We start from the raw sequence: 21,516 nt of genomic DNA on the forward strand, positions 1-21,516 counted from the left end.
GTTACGGTAGTTTGGCGGTCCCGTTGTTTAACTAGCATTAAGCACAATGATTGGATTGTACATGTACTCCTCAGCCTGCAGTGTCACAACTTGCTCCAACAAACGGTTAACTTTTCGATGGTGACGACTGCTGAGTGGCTTCAGGAGGACGGTTCTGTGTGCTAGCAAGGCAGAGGTCCTGGGTTCAAGGCTCGTGTGAGCTGAATCAGGAGGAAACTGTAGTCGCTAGGCAAGGAAAGTCCTTTATACCAGCATCTGGCTCTGGGTAAGTAGAAAAGGGGATTCATTGGCAAAATATCCCATTTCCCTTTTCCGTTAATTAGAAAACATTTGCACAGTTGGCATTTACATTTCTGACACGTTTACCTAACTAACTACCTATGCTAAAGGTAGGATGCAGCTTATCATGTTATTACCTAAAGCATACCATAGTTTTAATTTAATTTTAACTTTATTTTACTAGGCAAGTCAGTTAAGAACAAATTCTTATTTTCAATGACGGCCTAGGAACAGTGGGTTAACAGCCTGTTCAGGGACAGAACGACAGAGTTGTACCTTGTCAGCTCGGGGATTCGAACTCGCAACCTTTCGGTTACTAGTCCAACGCTCTAACCACTAGGCTACCCTGCCTACCATATCATTACCATACCATCATCACCTACCATTCCATACCATATCACCATATATCACCTACCATGTCATTACCTAAAGCATTGTGTCTGATGTCAGTTGCTTCTTCTCTCCTGCTTCTATGTGACAGCGACACACGATGATGATGTTTATGTCGAGATCAGAACCGTGTCAATACTCCGATCTATGGTCACATCACTGGCTCTCAATGGTTGCGTTTGAATGGCACCTGATTGCCTATTCACCTCATTCGGGACATACGGCTCTACATTTTGATGGACAAAAAAGCAATGCAATGTATAGGGAACAGGATCCAATTTCAGATGCAACCATGTGATGTTTGAAATGAGCAGTTGGAAAAACAAATACTGCAATTCCCTTTCTCAGTTGTCCCTGTCCCTGGCCAACTACCAGGTATCTGGAGAGACAGGCCCTGTCCCTGGCCAACTACCAGGTATAACTCTGGAGAGACAGGCCCCGTCCCTGGCCAACTACCAGGTATCTGGAGAGACAGGCCCTGTCCCTGGCCAACTACGAGATATAACTCTAGAGAGATGGGCCCTGTCCCTGACCAACTACCAGGTATCTGCAGAGACATGCCCTGTCCCTGGCCAACTACCAGGTATCTGCAGAGACAGGCCCTGTCCCTGGCCACTACCAGGTATCTGGAGAGACAGGCCCTGTCCCTGGCCACTACCAGGTATCTGGAGAGACAGGCCCTGTCCCTGGCCACTACCAGGTATCTGGAGAGACAGGCCCTGTCCCTGGCCAACTACCAGGTATCTGGAGAGACAGGCCCTGTCCCTGGCCAACTACGAGATATAACTCTAGAGAGATGGGCCCTGTCCCTGACCAACTACCAGGTATTTGCAGAGACAGGCCCTGTCCCAGGCCAACTACCAGGTATCTGCAGAGACATGCCCTGTCCCTGGCCAACTACCAGGTATCTGCAGAGACAGGCCCTGTCCCAGGCCAACTACCAGGTATCTGCAGAGACATGCCCTGTCCCTGGCCAACTACCAGGTATCTGCAGAGACAGGCCCTGTCCCTGGCCAACTACCAGGTATCTGGAGAGACAGGCCCTGTCCCTGGCCAACTACGAGATATAACTCTAGAGAGATGGGCCCTGTCCCTGACCAACTACCAGGTATTTGCAGAGACAGGCCCTGTCCCAGGCCAACTACCAGGTATCTGCAGAGACATGCCCTGTCCCTGGCCAACTACCAGGTATCTGCAGAGACAGGCCCTGTCCCTGGCCACTACCAGGTATCTGGAGAGACAGGCCCTGTCCCTGGCCACTACCAGGTATCTGGAGAGACAGGCCCTGTCCCTGGCCACTACCAGGTATCTGGAGAGACAGGCCCTGTCCCTGGCCACTACCAGGTATCTGGAGAGACAGGCCCTGTCCCTGGCCAACTACCAGGTATCTGGAGAGACAGGCCCTGTCCCTGGCCAACTACGAGATATAACTCTAGAGAGATGGGCCCTGTCCCTGACCAACTACCAGCTATTTGCAGAGACAGGCCCTGTCCCTGGCCAACTACCAGGTATCTGCAGAGACATGCCCTGTCCCTGGCCAACTACCAGGTATCTGCAGAGACAGGCCCTGTCCCTGGCCAACTACCAGGTATCTGCAGAGACAGGCCCTGTCTTCTCCTCAGCATACCACCCATGCTCTTCCCCATTCTCAAGCTAGGTAGACAAATACAGGTAGGTGCAGTGTAATGTGTTGTTTTATAGGGTCAGTCATAGTAGTATGATAGGTGTTGTTTTACAGGGTCAGTCATAGTAGTATGATAGGTGTTGTTTTACAGGGTCAGTCATAGTAGTATGATAGGTGTTGTTTTACAGGGTCAGTCATAGTAGTGTGATAGGTGTTGTTTTACAGGGTCAGTCATAGTAGTATGATAGGTGTTGTTTTACAGGGTCAGTCATAGTAGTATGATAGGTGTTGTTTTACAGGGTCAGTCATAGTAGTATGATAGGTGTTGTTTTACAGGGTCAGTCATAGTAGTATGATAGGTGCTGTTTCACAGGGTCAGTCATAGTAGTATGATAGGTGTTGTTTTACAGGGTCAGTCATAGTAGTATGATAGGTGTTGTTTTACAGGGTCAGTCATAGTAGTATGATAGGTGCTCTGGCCCCCCAATGGTGGAACAAACTCCCTCACGACGCCAGGACAGCGGAGTCAATCACCACCTTCCGGAGACACCTGAAACCCCACCTCTTTAAGGAATACCTAGGATAGGATAAAGTAATCCTTCTCCCCCTGCCCCCCCCCCTTAAAAGACCTAGATGCACTATTGTAAAGTGGCTGTTCCACTGGATGTCATAAGGTGAAAGCACCAATTTGTAAGTCGCTCTGGATAAGAGCGTCTGCTAAATGACTTAAATGTAAATGTAGGTGTTGTTTTACAGGGTCAGTCATAGTAGTATGATAGGTGTTGTTTTACAGGGTCAGTCATAGTAGTATGATAGGTGTTGTTGTACAGGGTCAGTCCCAGTAGTATGATAGGTGTTGTTTCACAGGGTCAGTCATAGTAGTGTGATAGGTGTTGTTTTACAGGGTCAGCCATAGTAGTACGATAGGTGTTGTTCTACAGGGTCAGTCATAGTAGTATGATAGGTGTTGTTGTACAGGGTCAGTCATAGTAGTATGATAGGTGTTGTTGTACAGGGTCAGTCATAGTAGTATGATAGGTGTTGTTTTACAGGGTCAGTCATAGTAGTATGATAGGTGTTGTTTTACAGGGTCAGTCATAGTAGTATGATAGGTGCAGTGTAATGTGTTGTTTTACAGGGTCAGCCAGTATAGTACGGCGCCCCTGGAGGGTAGAGAGGGAGAGGGAGAGTAGAGAGTAGAGAGGGAGAGTAGAGAGTAGAGAGGGAGAGGGAGAGTAGAGAGGGAGAGTAGAGAGGGGAGAGGGAGAGTGGAGAGGGAGAGTGGAGAGGGAGAGTGAAGAGGGAGAGTAGAGAGGGAGAGGGGAGTGGGAGAGTAGATGGGGAGAGGGAGAGTAGAGAGGGAGAGTAGAGAGGGAGAGTGGAGAGGGAGAGTGGAGTGGGAGAGTAGAGGGAGAGTAGAGAGGGAGAGTAGAGAGTGGAGAGGGAGAGTTGAGAGGGAGAGTGGAGAGTGGAGAGGGAGAGTAGAGAGTGGAGAGGGAGAGTGGAGAGGGAGAGTAGAGAGTGGAGAGGGAGAGTGTAGAGGGAGAGTGGAGAGGGAGAGTGTAGAGGGAGAGTGGAGAGGGAGAGTGAGAGAGAGAGTGGAGAGAGAGAGTGGAGAGGGAGAGTGGGGAGGGGAGGGGAGGGGAGGGGAGAGGGGAGGGGAGAGTAGAGAGGGAGAGTGGAGAGGGAGAGTGGAGAGGGAGAGTGGAGAGGGGGAGGGGAGAGTGGAGGGGAGAGTGAAGAGGGAGAGTGAAGAGGGAGAGTGGAGAGGGAGAGTGGAGAGGGGAGAGGGGAGAGGGGGAGGGAGAGTGAAGAGGGAGAGTGAAGGGGAGAGGCGAGAAGCGAGAGGCGCTAGCAGTGACAACAACCTATAGACACACTCCTCTGTCTGCTGCATGGAATGCCATTTTAATCAGGTTCCATGCTAAGTAGATGTATGTAGACCCTGAATGATTCTCCGGTCTTGCCTTTGGCGTTTTTTATTTCAAGAGAGAGAGGGAGAAGATGTTTGAGGGAGAGAGAGAGGGAGAAGACGAGTATCTATTTAAGCCTGTATGAGACCAGTACAGGTTGTTACAAGCATTTCTCAGGTGTCAAGTACAGAGAGGTCGGACTTAGATTTTTAATTAGTTAGCACACACAGACACAGAAACACACACTCACACAGAAACACACACACACACCTAAACACACACACACACCTAAACACACACTCACACGGAAACACACACAGACACAGAAACACAGACACGGAAACACACACACACACAGAAACACACAGAAACACACGGAAACAAACACAGACACAGAAACACACACAGACACAGAAACACACACAGACACAGAAACACACACTAACTTGTTGTTGTTGACTCTCTGCCTGTCACACAGCAGTCCTCCACGGTGGACCTGATGATCAGAAGCATCCTGCTGAAGCATGCTGGGAAATACGGCTGCCGGGCTCAGACCAGCGCCGACACTGTGTTTTCTGAGGCTGAAGTCCTCGTTAGAGGTGAGCTCCTTATCTCTGGCCTCGACTACAGATCTATGATAAGATGTGTCCTAAGTCACACCCTATTCACTATACACTGAGTGAACAAAACATTAGGAATGCTTTCCATGACAGACAGACCAGGTGAAAGTCATGATCTCTTATTGATGTCACTTGTTAAATCCACTTCAATCAGTGTAGATGAAGGGGAGGAGACATGTAGATGAAGGGGAGGAGACATGTAGATGAAGGGGAGGAGACATGTAGATGAAGGGGAGGAGACATGTAGATGAAGGGGAGGAGACATGTAGATGAAGGGGAGGATGACTGGTTAAAGAAGGATGTTTAAGCCTTGAGACAACAGAGACATGGATTGTGTCTGTGTGTCGTTCAGAGGGTGAACGGACAAGGCCTGTCGTTGCATCTTCTAATGGTGGGAAATGGACTGATCCTAGAGCTTTGTCTCAAATGGCACCCTAATCCCTATTTAGTGTGTTACTTTTTAACAGAGCCCTATGAGCCCTGGTCAAAAGTAGTGCACTATTAGGGTGTCGTTTGGGATGCAGACATAGATCTGTGGTTAGGGGACACCTTCAACCCTTCTCCTGATATTATCTCTCAACCCTTCACTGGTTGCCCCCTTGCTATGGAGGGTTGTCATACAGATCACTGGTTGCCCCCTTGTTATGGAGGGTTGTCATACAGATCACTGGTTGCCCCCTTGCTATGGAGGGCTGTCATACAGATCACTGGTTGCCCCGTTGCTATGGAGGGCTGTCATACAGATCACTGGTTGCCCCCTTGTTATGGAGGACTGTGATACAGATCACTGGTTGCCCCGTTGCTATGGAGGGCTGTCATACAGATCACTGGTTGCCCCCTTGCTATGGAGGGCTGTGATACAGATCACTGGTTGCCCCGTTGCTATGGAGGGCTGTGATACAGATCACTGGTTGCCCCGTTGCTATGGAGGGCTGTCATACAGATCACTGGTTGCCCGTTGCTATGGAGGGCTGTGATACAGATCACTGGTTGCCCCCGTTGCTATGGAGGGCTGTGATACAGATCACTGGTTGCCCCTTGCTATGGAGGGCTGTCATACAGATCACTGGTTGCCCCGTTGCTATGGAGGGCTGTCATACAGATCACTGGTTGCCCCGTTGCTATGGAGGGCTGTCATACAGATCACTGGTTGCCCCCTTGTTATGGAGGGCTGTCATACAGATCACTGGTTGCCCCCTTGCTATGGAGGGCTGTGATACAGATCACTGGTTGCCCCGTTGCTATGGAGGGCTGTCATACAGATCACTGGTTGCCCCCTTGCTATGGAGGGCTGTCATACAGATCACTGGTTGCCCCCTTGCTACCACACCCACGGAGGGCTGTCATACAGATCACTGGTTGCCCCCTTGCTATGGAGGGCTGTGATACAGATCACTGGTTGCCCCCTTGCTATGGAGGGCTGTGATACAGATCACTGGTTGCCCCGTTGCTATGGAGGGCTGTGATACAGATCACTGGTTGCCCCCTTGCTATGGAGGGCTGTGATACAGATCACTGGTTGCCCCCTTGCTATGGAGGGCTGTCATACAGATCACTGGTTGCCCCTTGCTATGGAGGGCTGTCATACAGATCACTGGTTGCCCCGTTGCTATGGAGGGCTGTCATACAGATCACTGGTTGCCCCGTTGCTATGGAGGGCTGTGATACAGATCACTGGTTGCCCCGTTGCTATGGAGGGCTGTGATACAGATCACTGGTTGCCCGTTGCTATGGAGGGCTGTCATACAGATCACTGGTTGCCCCGTTGCTATGGAGGGCTGATACAGATCACTGGTTGCCCGTTGCTATGGAGGGCTGTGATACAGATCACTGGTTGCCCCTTGCTATGGAGGGCTGTGATACAGATCACTGGTTGCCCCGTTGCTATGGAGGGCTGTGATACAGATCACTGGTTGCCCCGTTGCTATGGAGGGCTGTCATACAGATCACTGGTTGCCCCCCTTGCTATGGAGGGCTGTCATACAGATCACTGGTTGCCCCGTTGCTATGGAGGGCTGTCATACAGATCACTGGTTGCCCCCTTGCTACAACACCCATGGAGGGCTGTACAGATCAGCTGGTTGCCAGGTGATTGGATGGCGCTGAAAATCACTGGTTTCATATTGAAGGATGAGGATGGGGAGGGATGGACTGGTTGTGTTGCTATGGAGGGCTGTGTACAGATCACTGGTGTGTGTGTGTGGTGGGGGGGCTGGGATACAGATGATGAGATGGGTTGTCCTGCCTGAGCTACTCTAAATCCAGAAACTGGTTGCCCCCTCGATGATATGGAGGGCTCCACCATTCAATCTACTTATTAAACCCATGGAGGGCTGTCACACACACACTGGTTGCCCTCTCAATGGAGACTGTCAGAATCACACCGGCTGGTTCTCATGGCGACACAGAATGCATATTAATATCCCTCCTCGGAATGCAAATGTACCTTTAAAGGTCCCTTCTGTGGAACACTCAACCTTTTGGTTTTCATTGGACAGCACCAGCTGTTCTCACAGGTCCTCCTGTTCTCTCCTTCACTCTGTCTGTGGGTGGATCGTGGGTTGGTCCGGTAACAGAAAGGTTGCTGGTTTAAATCCCCAAGCCGACTAGGTGAAAAATAGGTTGATGTGCTCTTGAGCAAGACACTTAACCTGTTTGCTCCTGTAAATTGCTCTGGATGAGAGTGTCTGCTAAATGACAAGTGAAGCTGCACATCATTGGTCCAGCTGTTTTCAGTTTGGGATTGAATCTGTGTGTCCGAATGAGCAATTTATTCCCCAAGTACACTGCTTTAGGACAGAATCCTCTCTCTCTCTCTCTCTGTCTTCCCCTCAAACTCTCTTGCCCTTGCTATGGAGGGCTGTGATACAGATCACTGGTTCCTGTTCTATGGAGGGCTGTGATCAGATCACTCTCTGGAGGGCTGTGATACAGATCACTGGTTCTATGGAGGGCTGTCTCAGATCACTGGTTGCCCCTTGTTCTGTGGAGGGCTGTGATCAGATCACTGGTTGCTCGTTCTATGGAGGGCTGTCTCAGATCACTGGTTGCCCTCTGCTATGGAGGGCTGTCTCAGATCACTGGTCTGCCCGTCTGCTCTGGAGGGCTGTCCTCAGATCACTGGTTGCCCTGTTGCTCTGTCTGTCATACAGATCACTGGTTGCCCGTTGCTATGGAGGGCTGTCTCAGATCACTGGTCTGCTCTGGAGGGCTGTCATACAGATCACTGGTTGCCCTCTCTCTCTGGAGGGCTGTCAGATCACTGGTTGCCCCCTTCTCTCTGTCATACAGATCACTGGTTGCCTTTGCTATGGAGGGCTGTGATACAGATCACTGGTTGCCTCTTCTATGGAGGGCTCTCAGATCACTGTCTCTGCCTCTGTCTCTCTGTCTCTCTGTGATCAGATCTCTGGTTCTCCCTCTGCTCTGGAGGGCTCTCTCTCTCTCTCTCTCTCTCTCTCTCTCTTCTCCCTGGAGGCCCCCAGACCACTGGTGTGGTGATAGTAGAGGAGATACAGATCACCACAGCCACCCTGTTGGAGTGGAGGGGTGGACAACCACAGCCCCATCAGCAGCTACAATCTCCAGGCCCGGAGCCCCTTCTCCCTGGGCTGGCAGACCCTCAGGACAGGTATGGATGCTGTCCTGTTTGTTTCACGCCAGAGATGTTAAGTTGCACAGAGGATCTATTGCCTCCAACTGTAGATTCAGGGTGGCCCTGACTGGAGAAGGGCTGTAGATTCAGGGTGGCCCTGACTGGAGAAGGGCTACAGATTCTGGTTGCCCTGACTGGAGACTGTCATACAGATTCAGGGTGGCCCTGCTACTGGAGACTGCTGTAGATTCAGGGTGGCCCTGACTGGAGCTACAAGATTCAGGGTGGCCCTGACTGGAGATTAGCTGTAGATTCAGGGTGGCCCTGACTGGAGAAGGGCTGTAGATTCAGGGTAGCCCTGACTGGAGACTAGCTGTAGATTCAAGGTGGCCCTGACTGGAGACTAGCTGTAGATTCAGGGTGGCCCTGACTGGAGACTAGATGATGAGATTCAGGGTGGCCCTGCCTGAGACTAGCTGTAGATTCAGGGTCTGAATCCTCGAGACTAGCTGTAGATTTCAGGGTGGCCCTGACTGGAGACTAGCTGTAGATTCAGGGTGGCCCTGACTGGAGATAGACTTCAGAATTCAGGGTGGTTCTCACTGGGGACTAGCAGAAGATATTAATGGCCCTCCTGGGAATGCAAATGTAGATTCAGGGTCCCCTGACTGGAAGACTCAAGCTTTAGTTTTCATTGGCCAGCACTGGAGCTAGTTCTCAGATTCAAGTTGGCCCTGACTGGAGACTAGCTGGGTGGATTCAGGGTGGTCCCTGACTGGAGACTAGCTGTAGATTCAAGGTGGCCCTGACTGGAGACTAGGTGAAGATTCAAGTTGTGGCCCTGACAAGAGACTAGCTGTTAGATTCAGGGTGGCCCTGACTGGAGACTAGCTGTAGATTCAGGGTGGCCCTGACTGGAGACTATCTGTAGATTCAGGTGGCCCTGATCTGTGAGACTAGCTTAGATTCAGGGTGGCCCTGACTTTAGAGACTAGCTGTAGATTCAGGGTGGCCCCCTGGAGACTAGCTCTAGATTCAGGGTGGCCCTGACTGGAGACTAGCTGTAGATTCAGGGTGGCCCTGACTGGAGACTAGCTGTAGATTCAGGGTGGCCCTGACTGGAGACTAGCTGTAGATTCAGGGTGGCCCTGACTGGAGATTAGCTGTAGATTCAGGGTGGCCCTGACTGGAGACTAGCTGTAGATCTCAAGGTGGCCCTGACTGGAGACTAGCTGTAGATTCAAGGTGGCCCTGACTGGAGACTAGCTCTGATTCTGGGTGGCCCTGACTGGAGACTAGCTGTAGATTCAGGGTGGCCCTCTCTGGAGACTATCTGTAGATTCAGGGTGGCCCTGACTGAGACTAGCTGTAGATTCAGGGTGGCCCTGACTGGAGACTAGCTGTAGATTCAGGGTGGCCCTGTCTGGAGACTAGCTGTAGATTCAGGGTGGCCCTGACTGGAGACTAGCTGTAGATTCAGGGTGGCCCTTTCTGGAGACTAGCTGTAGATTCAGGGTGGCCCTGACTGGAGACTAGCTGTAGATTCAGGGTGGCCCTGACTGGAAATTAGCTCTAGATTCAGGGTGGCCCTGACTGGAGATAGCTGTAGATTCAGGGTGGCCCTGACTGGGGACTAGCTGTAGATTCAGGGTGGCCCTCTGGGGACAAGCTGTAGATTCAGGGTCTCCCTGACTGGAGACTAGCTGTAGATTCAGGGTGGATGCTGACTGAGACTAGCTGAGATTCAAGGTGGCCCTGACTGGAGACTAGCTGTAGATTCAAGGTGGCCCTGACTGGAGACTAGCTGTAGATTCAGGGTGGCCCTGACTGGAGACTATCTGTAGATTCAGGGTGGCCCTGACTGGAGACTAGCTGTAGATTCAGGGTGGCCCTGACTGGAGACTAGCTGTAGATTCAGGGTGGCCCTGACTGGAGACTAGCTGTAGATTCAGCGTGGCCCTGACTGGAGACTAGCTGTAGATTCAGCGTGGCCCTGACTGGAGACTAGCTGTAGATTCAGGGTGGCCCTGACTGGAGACTAGCTGTAGATTCAAGGTGGCCCTGACTGGAGACTAGCTGTAGATTCAAGGTGGCCCTGACTGGAGACTAGCTGTAGATTCAGGGTGGCCCTGACTGGAGACTATCTGTAGATTCAGGGTGGCCCTGACTGGAGACTAGCTGTAGATTCAGGGTGGCCCTGACTGGAGACTAGCTGTAGATTCAGGGTGGCCCTGACTGGAGACTAGCTGTAGATTCAGGGTGGCCCTGACTGGAGACTAGCTGTAGATTCAGGGTGGCCCTGACTGGAGACTAGCTGTAGATTCAGGGTGGCCCTGACTGGAGACTAGCTGTAGATTCAGGGTGGCCCTGACTGGAGATTAGCTGTAGATTCAGGGTGGCCCTGACTGGAGACTAGCTGTAGATTCAGGGTGGCCCTGACTGGGGACTAGCTGTAGATTCAGGGTGGCCCTGACTGGGGACAAGCTGTAGATTCAGGGTGGCCCTGACTGGAGACTAGCTGTAGATTCAGGGTGGCCCTGACTGGGGACTAGCTGTAGATTCAGGGTGGCCCTGACTGGAGACTAGCTGTAGATTCAGGGTGGCCCTGACTGGAGACAAGCTGTTGGAGGTGCAAGCATCTGTTAGACGACAAAGAGCTCAACTCAACAGCTCTCGTCCTTCAGTTGAGTTTCTCCAGTCAGGGCCACCCTGAATCTAGTTGAACTGTTATGTATTCATTCTAACTCTTATGTTCTGTTTAAAACTTGGCTGTTGTTCAACAGAACTTAATAAAAAAAGTATGTTCAGCTCAAAATGAAATGTCAGTGGTTTAAATTACACTCAGAATTATGTCAAAAGGTTAACAGAAAATGAACCTGTATCTTTTAAGGTCAAAGCTAATTCCTGAGGTGGCAGTGAGAAAACCACAGGATTTTTACTGAGCTGTTACCATTTAAATGGCTTCATTTCCCCGTGTCTTGACAGTAATACCCATCTATAATGATCTGTTAATGTCAAAGGAAGACTGCCGACTCAGTAGGTGTAATCTGTTCCTCTGCTGCTGTGTGCGTACAGAGGATACCAATAATAGAAAAGTTTAGAGCTCCATAATGAATCATGTCCATAGATGTAGAATGATTCACAATGGTTGTCGCCCAAATGGCACCCTATTCCCTACGTAGTGCACTACTTTAGACTAGAGCCCTATAGCACCCTATTCCCTACGTAGTGCACTACTTTAGACTAGAGCCCTATAGCACCCTATTCCCTACGTAGTGCACTACTTTAGACCAGAGCCCTATAGCACCCTATTCTCTACGTAGTGCACTACTTTAGACTAGAGCCCTATAACACCCTATTCTCTACGTAGTGCACTACTTTAGACTAGAGCCCTATAGCACCCTATTCCCTACGTAGTGCACTACTTTAGACCAGAGCCCTATAGCACCCTATTCTCTACGTAGTGCACTACTTTAGACTAGAGCCCTATAGCACCCTATTCTCTACGTAGTGCACTACTTTAGACTAGAGCCCTATAGCACCCTATTCCCTACGTAGTGCACTACTTTAGACTAGAGCCCTATAGCACCCTATTCCCTACGTAGTGCACTACTTTAGACTAGAGCCCTATAGCACCCTATTCCCTACTTAGTGCACTACTTTAGAGAGAGTCCTATAGCACCCTATTCCCTATGTAGTGCACTACTTTAGACTAGAGCCCTATAGCACCCTATTCCCTATGTAGTGCACTACTTTAGACTAGAGCCATATAGCACCCTATTCCCTATGTAGTGCACTACTTTAGACTAAAGCCCTATAGCACCCTATTTGAAGGAAAGACAATTAGTCCCAGTGATGCATGTGGAAAGTGGTGAACTTGTTAAGATTAGCACACAGGGAAAGAGAGCTTTAAGCTAGCTGTAGGGTTGAATTACACACGGAACCCTATTCCGTAATATACTGCACAACTTTTGACCAGACCCTTAGGGTTCTGGTTTTAAAGCAGTGTACTTTATGCGTGATAGGATGCCATTTGGGACACACTGTACTTCTTCCTTCAAACAGAGTTAACAGCATGTGTTTGAAGAGCAGTCAGCTTGACAGAGTGCCCTGGTGTTTATGATAAGAACACAGAGAGAGTAGTTCTGGGCAGTGATCTGAAGACATGGGGAATGGGAGACTTCATAAGAACAGAGTTCTGGGCAGTGATCTGAAGACATGGGGAATGGGAGACTTAAATGCCCAGAACTCTGTTCTTATTATCTGAAGACATGGGGAATGGGAGACTTGATAAGAACAGAGTTCTGGGCAGTGATCTGAAGACATGGGGAATGGGAGACTTCATAAGAACAGAGTTCTGGGCAGTGATCTGAAGACATGGGGAATGGGAGACTTCATAAGAACAGAGTTCTGGGCAGTGATCTGAAGACATGGGGAATGGGAGACTTCATAAGAACAGAGTTCTGGGCAGTGATCTGAAGACATGGGGAATGGGAGACTTAAATGCCCAGAACTCTGTTCTTATTATCTGAGGACATGGGGAATGGGAGAATTGATAAGAACAGAGTTCTGAAGACATGGGGAATGGGAGACTTCATAAGAACAGAGTTCTGGGCAGTGATCTGAAGACATGGGGAATGGGAGACTTCATAAGAACAGAGTTCTGGGCAGTGATCTGAAGACATGGGGAATGGGAGACTTCATAAGAACAGAGTTCTGGGCAGTGATCTGAAGACATGGGGAATGGGAGACTTCATAAGAACAGAGTTCTGGGCAGTGATCTGAAGACATGGGGAATGGGAGACTTCTTAAGAACAGAGTTCTGGGCAGTGATCTGAAGACATGAGGAATGGGGGACTTGATAAGAACAGAGTTCTGGGCAGTGATCTGAAGACATGAGGAATGGGAGACTTGATAAGAACAGAGTTCTGGGCAGTGATCTGAAGACATGAGGAATGGGAGACTTGATAAGAACAGAGTTCTGGGCAGTGATCTGAAGACATGAGGAATGGGAGACTTGATAAGAACAGAGTTCTGGGCAGTGATCTGAAGACATGGGGAATGGGAGACTTAAATGCCCAGAACTCTGTTCTTATTATCTGAAGACATGGGGAATGGGAGACTTCATAAGAACAGAGTTCTGGGCAGTGATCTGAAGACATGGGGAATGGGAGACTTCTTAAGAACAGAGTTCTGGGCAGTGATCTGAAGACATGAGGAATGGGAGACTTCATAAGAACAGAGTTCTGGGCAGTGATCTGAAAACATGAGGAATGGGAGACTTCATAAGAACAGAGTTCTGGGCAGTGATCTGAAGACATGGGGAATGGGAGACTTAAATGCCCAGAACTCTGTTCTTATTATCTGAAGACATGGGGAATGGGAGACTTGATAAGAACAGAGTTCTGGGCAGTGATCTGAAGACATGAGGAATGGGAGACTTGATAAGAACAGAGTTCTGGGCAGTGATCTGAAGACATGGGGAATGGGAGACTTCTTAGGAACAGAGTTCTGGGCAGTGATCTGAAGACATGGGGAATGGGAGACTTCATAAGAACAGAGTTCTGGGCAGTGATCTGAAGACATGAGGAATGGGAGACTTGATACGAACAGAGTTCTGGGCAGTGATCTGAAGACATGGGGAATGGGAGACTTCATAAGAACAGAGTTCTGGGCAGTGATCTGAAGACATGGGGAATGGGAGGAAGTAGATAGGCTGGTCGTACATTTAATGTAAGAGGTTACATTAAATGTACCAAGATGTAATTGTAAACTCAGCAAAGAAAGAAACATCCTTTTTTTCAGGACCCTGTCTTTCAAAGATAATTGGTAAAAATCCAAATAACTTCACAGATCTTCATTGTAAAGGGTTTAAACACTGTTTCCCTGCTTGTTCAATGGACCATAAACAATTAATGAACATGCACCTGTGGAACGGTCGTTAAGAAACTAACAGCTTACAGACGGTAGACAATTAAGGTCACAGTTATGAAAACTTAGGACACTAAAGAGGTCTTTCTACTGACTCTGAAAAACACCAAAAGAAAGATGCCCAGGGTCCCTGCTCATCTGCGTGAACATGCCTTAGCCATGCTGCAAGGAGGCATGAACACTGCAGATGTGGCCAGGGTAATAAATTGCAATGTCCGTACTGTGAGATGCCTAAGACAGCCCTACAGGGAGATAGGACGTACAGCTGATCGTCCTCGCAGTGGCAGACCACGTGTAACAACACCTGCACAGGATCGGTACATCCGAACATCACACCTGTGGGACAGGTACAGGATAGCAACAACAACTGCCTGAGTTACACAAGGAATGCACAATCCCTCCATCAGTGCTCAGACTGTCCGCAATAGGCTGAGAGAGGCTGGACTGAGGGCTTGTAGGCCCCGTTGTAGGAAGGTCCTCACCAGACATAACCGGTAACAACGTCGCCTATGGGCACACACCCACCGTCTCTGGACCAGCCAGGACTGGCAAAAAGTGCTCTTCACTGACGAGTTGCGGTTTTGTCTTACATGGGTTGATGGTCAGATTCGCGTATGTATATATACAGTGTTGTAACGATGTGCAAATGGTTAAAGTACAAAAGGGAAAATAAATAAACAATCTACTGCAGAGATAACCTGCAGAATTCTGTCAAACTCTCCAGTTCTGGGCCCAAACAATTCGAGCTTGTACTTTTAAAAATAGACCTTTCTATAAATAAGTCTCTCACCGTTGCTGCTTGTTATAGACCCCCTCTGCCCCCAGCGGTGCCCTGGACACCATATGTGAATTGATTGCCCCCCCCATCTATCTTCAGACTTCGTACTGTTAGGTGACCTAAACTGGGACATGCTTAACACCCCGGCCATCCTACAATCTAAGCTAGATGCCCTCAATCTCACACAAATTATCAAGGAACCAACCAGGTACAACCCTAAATCCGTAACCATGGGCACCCTCTTAGATATCATCCTGACCAACCAATCCTGACCTCATCCCATCAGTAGAGGATGCCTGGTTGCTCTTTAAAAGTGTTTTCATCACCATCTTAAATAAGCATGCCCCATTTAAAAAAATGTAGAACCCCAGACTTGACTGCCCTTAACCAGCACAATAACATCCTGTGGCATTCTGCATTAGCATCAAATTGCCCCCGTGATATGCAACTGCTCAGGGAAGTCAGGAACCAATATACTCAGTCAGTTAGGAAAGCTTAGGCTAGCTATTTCAAACAGAAATTTGCATCCTGTAGCACTAATTCCAAAAAGCATTGGGACACTGTAAAGTCCATGGAGAATAAGAGCACCTCCTCCAAGCTTCAATGCCATACAACACTCCTTCCGTTGCCACCAACTGCTTTTAAATGCTAGTAAAACTAAGTGCATGCTCTTCAACCGATTGCTACCCGCAACCTCCCGCCGAACGAGCATCACTACTCTGGACTGTTGAGTGTATGTAAACTTCTGACCCACTGGGAATGTGATGAAAGCAATAAAAGCTGAAATTAATCATTCTCTCTACTAATATTCTGACATTTCACATTCTTAAAATAAAGTGGTGATCCTAACTGACCTAAAACAGTACATTTTTACTATGATTAAATATCAGGAATTGTGAACAACTGAGTTTAAATGTATTTGGCCAAGGTGTATGTGAACTGTATCTGTATATATATTCTCTATATCTATATATATTCTGTATATCTATATCTATTCTGTATATCTATATATATTCTCTATATCTATATATATTCTGTATATCTATATCTATTTGCTATATCTATATCTATTCTCTATATCTATATCTATTCTGTATATCTATATATATTCTGTATATCTATATATATTCTGTATATCTATATCTATTCGCTATATCTATATCTATTCGCTATATGTATATCTATTCTCTATATCTATATCTATTCTCTATATCTATATCTATTCTGTATATCTATATCTATTCTGTATATATATATCTATTCTGTATATATATATCTATATCTATTATGTATATCTATATCTCTCCCTCCATCCTCTCCAGACCCAGAGCCAGTGACAGGGGACATGGAGTCAGCCATGGCTGTGGAGCTCAACCCCTGGGTGGACTATGAGTTCAGGGTGGTGGCCAGTAACGCTATCGGGACAGGAGACCCCAGTGCCCCATCCAGAGGAGTCCGGACTAAAGAAGCAGGTAACTCCTCGGTCTGTGTGTCCGTGTATGTGTGTGTGTTTCCTACTTACCAAAGAAGAAGTTAACTCCCACTAAAACGACCTTCTTACTCTCAACGGTCTCTTAATGATCCCCTTAAAGAAGGCTACATACATAATGACAACAATATAGAATATACACTACATGACTACACTACATACACTTAATTCCAAAACCATGGGCATTAATATGGAGTTGGTCCCACCTTTGCTGCTATAACAGCCTCCACTCTTCTGGGAAGCCTTTCCACTAGATGTTGGAACATTACTGAGGGGACTTGCTTCGATTCAGCCACGAGCATTAGTGAGGTCGGGCACTGATGTTGGGCGATTAGGCCTGGCTCGCAGTCAGCGTTCCAATTCATCCTAAAGGTGTTCGATGGGGTTGAGGTCAGGGCTCTGTGCAGGCCAGTCAAGTTCTTCCACACTGATCTGGACAAACCATTTCTGTATGGACCTCGCTTTGTGCCCTGGGGGCATTGTCATGTGGAAACAGGAAAAGGACTTCCCCAAGCTGTTGCACAAAGTTGGAAGCACAGAATTGTCTAGAATGTCATTGCATTGCTTGCTGTTTGGGGTTTTAGGCTGGGTTTCTGTATAGTATGTTGTGACATCGGATGATATAAAAAGGGATTTATAAATACATTTGATTTATTGCTGTCGCGTGAAGATTTCCCTTCACTGGAACTAAGGGGCCTATCCCGAACCACGAAAAACAGCCCCAGACATTATTCTTCCTCCACCAAACTTTACAGTTGGCCCTATGCATGAAACCCAGATTCATCCGTCGGACTGTCAGTTTATGAAGTGTGGTTCATCACTCCAGAGAACGCGTTTCCACTGCTCCAGAGGTCAATGGCGGCGAGCTTTACACCACTCCAGCCGATACTTGGCATTGCACATGGTGATCGTAGGCTTGTGTGCTAAAGCTTGAACATGGAAACCCATTTCATGAATCTCCCGAGAAACAGTTATTGTGCTGACTTTGCTTCCAGAGGCAGTTTGGAACTCGGTAGGGAGTGTTTCAACCGAGGACAGACGCTTTTTACGGTACGCGCTTCGGCACTCTGCGGTCCCGTTCTGTAGCCTACCACTTTGTGGCAGAGCCGTTGTTGCTCCAAGACATTTCCACGTCACAATAACAGCACTTACAGTTGCCTGGGGGGCAGCTCTAGCAGGGCGAAATTTGACTAACTGACTTGTTGGAAAGGTGGCGTTGAAAGTCAATTTGACTTGTTTGAAACGTTGAAAGTCACTCAGCACTTCAGTACGGGCCATTCTAGTGATAATATTTGTCTATGGCGATGGCATGGCTGTGTGCTTGGTTTGATACACCTGTCAGCAATGGGTGTGCCTGAAAAAGCCAAATCTACTCATTTTAAATGGTGATCACATACTGCTGTATATTGTGAAGGGGTGTCCACATACTGCTGTATATATAGTGTATGAAGGGGTGTCCTCATACTGCTGTATATATAGTGGATGAAGGGGTGTCCTCATACTGCTGTATATATAGTATATGTTGAAGGGGTGTCCTCATACTGCTGTATATATAGTATATGTTGAAGGGGTGTCCTCATACTGCTGTATATATAGTATATGAAGGGGTGTCCTCATACTGCTGTATTTATAGTATATGAAGGGGTGTCCACATACTGCTGTACATATAGTACAGTGGTTCTTAACCTGGGTTCGATCGAACCCCAGGGGTTCGGTGAGTCAGTCTCAGGGGTTCGGCGGAGGTCAAGACACACATCCGACTCATATGATTCGTGATGACACGCCCCGCTTGGCCATCATTGGCTGCAGGTGATCACGCTACATCGTTTGGCCTATCTGTGCTGCAGGGAATTTGGTGCGCTCAGTAGTCGACTTGTGACTGTTGTGATGGTACGTCTTGTGATTTCTTTCTTAATATTTTAATCCCTTCATACTTACTATGTCGAGCAAAAAAAGAATGTGTTCGGACGAATATGTACAATATAAATTCACATGTATAACGGAACATGATGGGAGTCAGCGTCCTAACTGCATGATTTACAATGCCAAATTGAGAAATTCTAGTCCTGCACCGGCAAAACTAAGAGAACACTTCTGCATGGAGATGGAAAATACAAGAACACAACGCTTGCTGAATTCAAGGTGAAGAAGAGCCAGATTCGATGAAAAGGCTACTCTGCCTGTTCTCGGCTTTGTACCCATCAACAAACCGATCCTCACAGCATCGTACGAAGTTGCTTACCTGATCGCAAAGCAGGGCAAACCACACACCATTGGTGAAACACTCATAAAACCAGCTGTGTTGAAGATGGTGAATATCATGCTGGGAAAAGAGGCTGAAGTTAAGTTATCCCAAATTCCTCTTTGAAATGACACCATCAGCGACAGAATAGAGGACATGAGCAAAGACATCTTGGCTCAAGTAGTTGCAGATCTGATTTCAAGCCCGGCAAAATTCAGCCTTCAACTCGACGAGACCACAGATGTTTCCAATCTAAGCCAGCTTGCTGTATTCGTGCGCTATATGAAAGATGACTTGATAAAGGAAGATTTTCTATTTTGTAAGCCTCTTACAACAACAACTAAGGCAGCCGATGTGAAGAAACTTGTGGATGACTTCTTCAAAGACAACAATCTTTCATGGGATATGGTTTCTGCAGTTTGTTCGGACGGAGCTCCAGTCATGCTGGGAAGAAAGTCTGGTTTTGGTGCGCTAGTGAAAGCCGATGCACCACACATCATTGTTACGCATTGCATTCTGCACAGGCATGCATTGGCAACAAAAACCTTGCCTCCAAAACTGGCAGAAGTATTAAAAATTGTAGTGGAATGCGTGAACTATGTGCAAACTAGTGCTCTGAGGCCCCGCATCTTCTGTGCTCTGAATTCGAGGTACTTCTGTACCATTCTAACGTTAGGTGTTTATCCCGGGGGACAGGTGCTGAATCGTGTTTTTGCCGTGCGTGTGGAATTAGCCCTGTTTTTGCAAGAGCACCAACATTGTCATGCAGATTGCTTCAAAAATCCTGAGTTCATTCTCATTTTAGCGTACATGGCTGATATCTTCACAGCTCTCAATCATCTCAATCAAAAGATGCAGGGAGGTGGAGTCAACATCATCGAAGAGGAGGAAAACCTGAAGGCTTTTCAAAAAAAGCGACCGTTATGGAAACGACGAACAGAGAACGAGAACTTCGCAAACTTTCCCCTGCTGGACGACTGTGTAAGTAAGATCGAAGATGTATCTGGAATCTGAGACATTTCTGTACCCGCTGAACTGAAGCAAGCAATTGACACGCACTTAGATGAACTTGCAAAGTCTCTAGACGGATACTTCCCTACAAGAGAGTCATATCCAGCATGGGTGAGACAGCCGTTCACGTTTAGTGTTGAGACAACAGATGTCAATGATGAATACCTCGATGAAATCATTGAAATTCAGCAGAGCCAGGTTCAACAGCAACTCTTCAGAACAACAACGCTTTCAACGTTTTGGTGTCAACAAATGGTAACGTACCCTGTTATTGCTAAGAAAGCTCTGGAGATTTTCATACCGTTTGTTACAACATATCTTTGCGAGCAATCCTTTTCGAGGATGCTGGACATAAAAACGAAGAAAAGGAACAGACTTTGTAGTGAAAATGACATGAGAATGGCACTTGCCAAGGTGAAGCCGTACATTTCTGAACTGGTCTCTGAAAGGCAACAGCAGAAGTCACACTGATTTGCAGTAAATATTCATTATTTTGTTTTTGTTTTTGTGTGAAAATCATGTTTTGATGATTTTGTTCTTTGAACACAGTGATGTTGATGCACAGTTCATTTTGTGCACCAGTAAAATATATACCTATGTTTTGAGTTAATAAAATCATATTTTATTTTTCCAATTAAGAAGGGTTCGGTGAATGCGCATATGAAACTGGTGGGGTTCAGTACCTCCAACAAGGTTAAGAACCACTGATATAGTATATGAAGGGGTGTCCTCATACTGCTGTATATATAGTATATGTTGAAGGGGTGTCCTCATACTGCTGTATATATAGTGGATGAAGGGGTGTCCTGTATATATAGTGTATGAAGGGGTGTCCTCATACTGCTGTATTTATAGTATATGAAGGGGTGTCCTGTATATATAGTGTATGAAGGGGTGTCCTCATACTGCTGTATTTATAGTATATGAAGGGGTGTCCTCATACTGCTGTATATATAGTATATGAAGGGGTGTCCTCATACTGCTGTATATATAGTGGATGAAGGGGTGTCCTCATACTGCTGTATTTATAGTGGATGAAGGGGTGTCCTCATACTGCTGTATATATAGTGGATGAAGGGGTGTCCTCATACTGCTGTATATATAGTATATGTTGAAGGGGTGTCCTCATACTGCTGTATATATAGTATATGTTGAAGGGGTGTCCTCATACTGCTGTATTTATAGTATATGAAGGGGTGTCCTGTATATATAGTGGATGAAGGGGTGTGCTCATACTGCTGTATATATAGTGTATGAAGGGGTGTCCTGTATATATAGTGGATGAAGGGGTGTCCACATACTGCTGTATATATAGTGGATGAAGGGGTGTCCTCATACTGCTGTATATATAGTGGATGAAGGGGTGTCCTCATACTGCTGTATATATAGTGGATGAAGGGGTGTCCACATACTGCTGTATATATAGTGTATGAAGGGGTGTCCTGTATATATAGTGGATGAAGGGGTGTCCACATACTGCTGTATATCTAGTGTAGGAAGGGGTGTCCTCATACTGCTGTATATATAGTGGATGAAGGGGTGTCCTCATACTGCTGTATATATAGTGGATGAAGGGGTGTCCTCATACTGCTGTATATATAGTGTATGAAGGGGTGTCCTGTATATATAGTGGATGAAGGGGTG

At 47.4% G+C, this 21,516-nt stretch overlaps 1 protein-coding gene across 1 annotated transcript in view; it reads left to right on the top strand.

The window, feature by feature from the left end:
• LOC115124438 (contactin-5-like) overlaps positions 1 to 21,516 on the top strand; it is a 653,850-nt gene that overhangs the window by 535,734 nt on the left and 96,600 nt on the right. The window contains 4 exon segments of the mRNA XM_065024146.1: positions 4,685 to 4,805; positions 8,304 to 8,361; positions 8,363 to 8,457; positions 16,453 to 16,602. Coding sequence (XP_064880218.1) covers positions 4,685 to 4,805; positions 8,304 to 8,361; positions 8,363 to 8,457; positions 16,453 to 16,602 — 424 coding nt within the window.

The sequence above is a fragment of the Oncorhynchus nerka genome, linkage group LG11, assembly GCF_034236695.1.
Source record: "Oncorhynchus nerka isolate Pitt River linkage group LG11, Oner_Uvic_2.0, whole genome shotgun sequence".
Lineage (NCBI taxonomy): Eukaryota > Metazoa > Chordata > Actinopteri > Salmoniformes > Salmonidae > Oncorhynchus > Oncorhynchus nerka.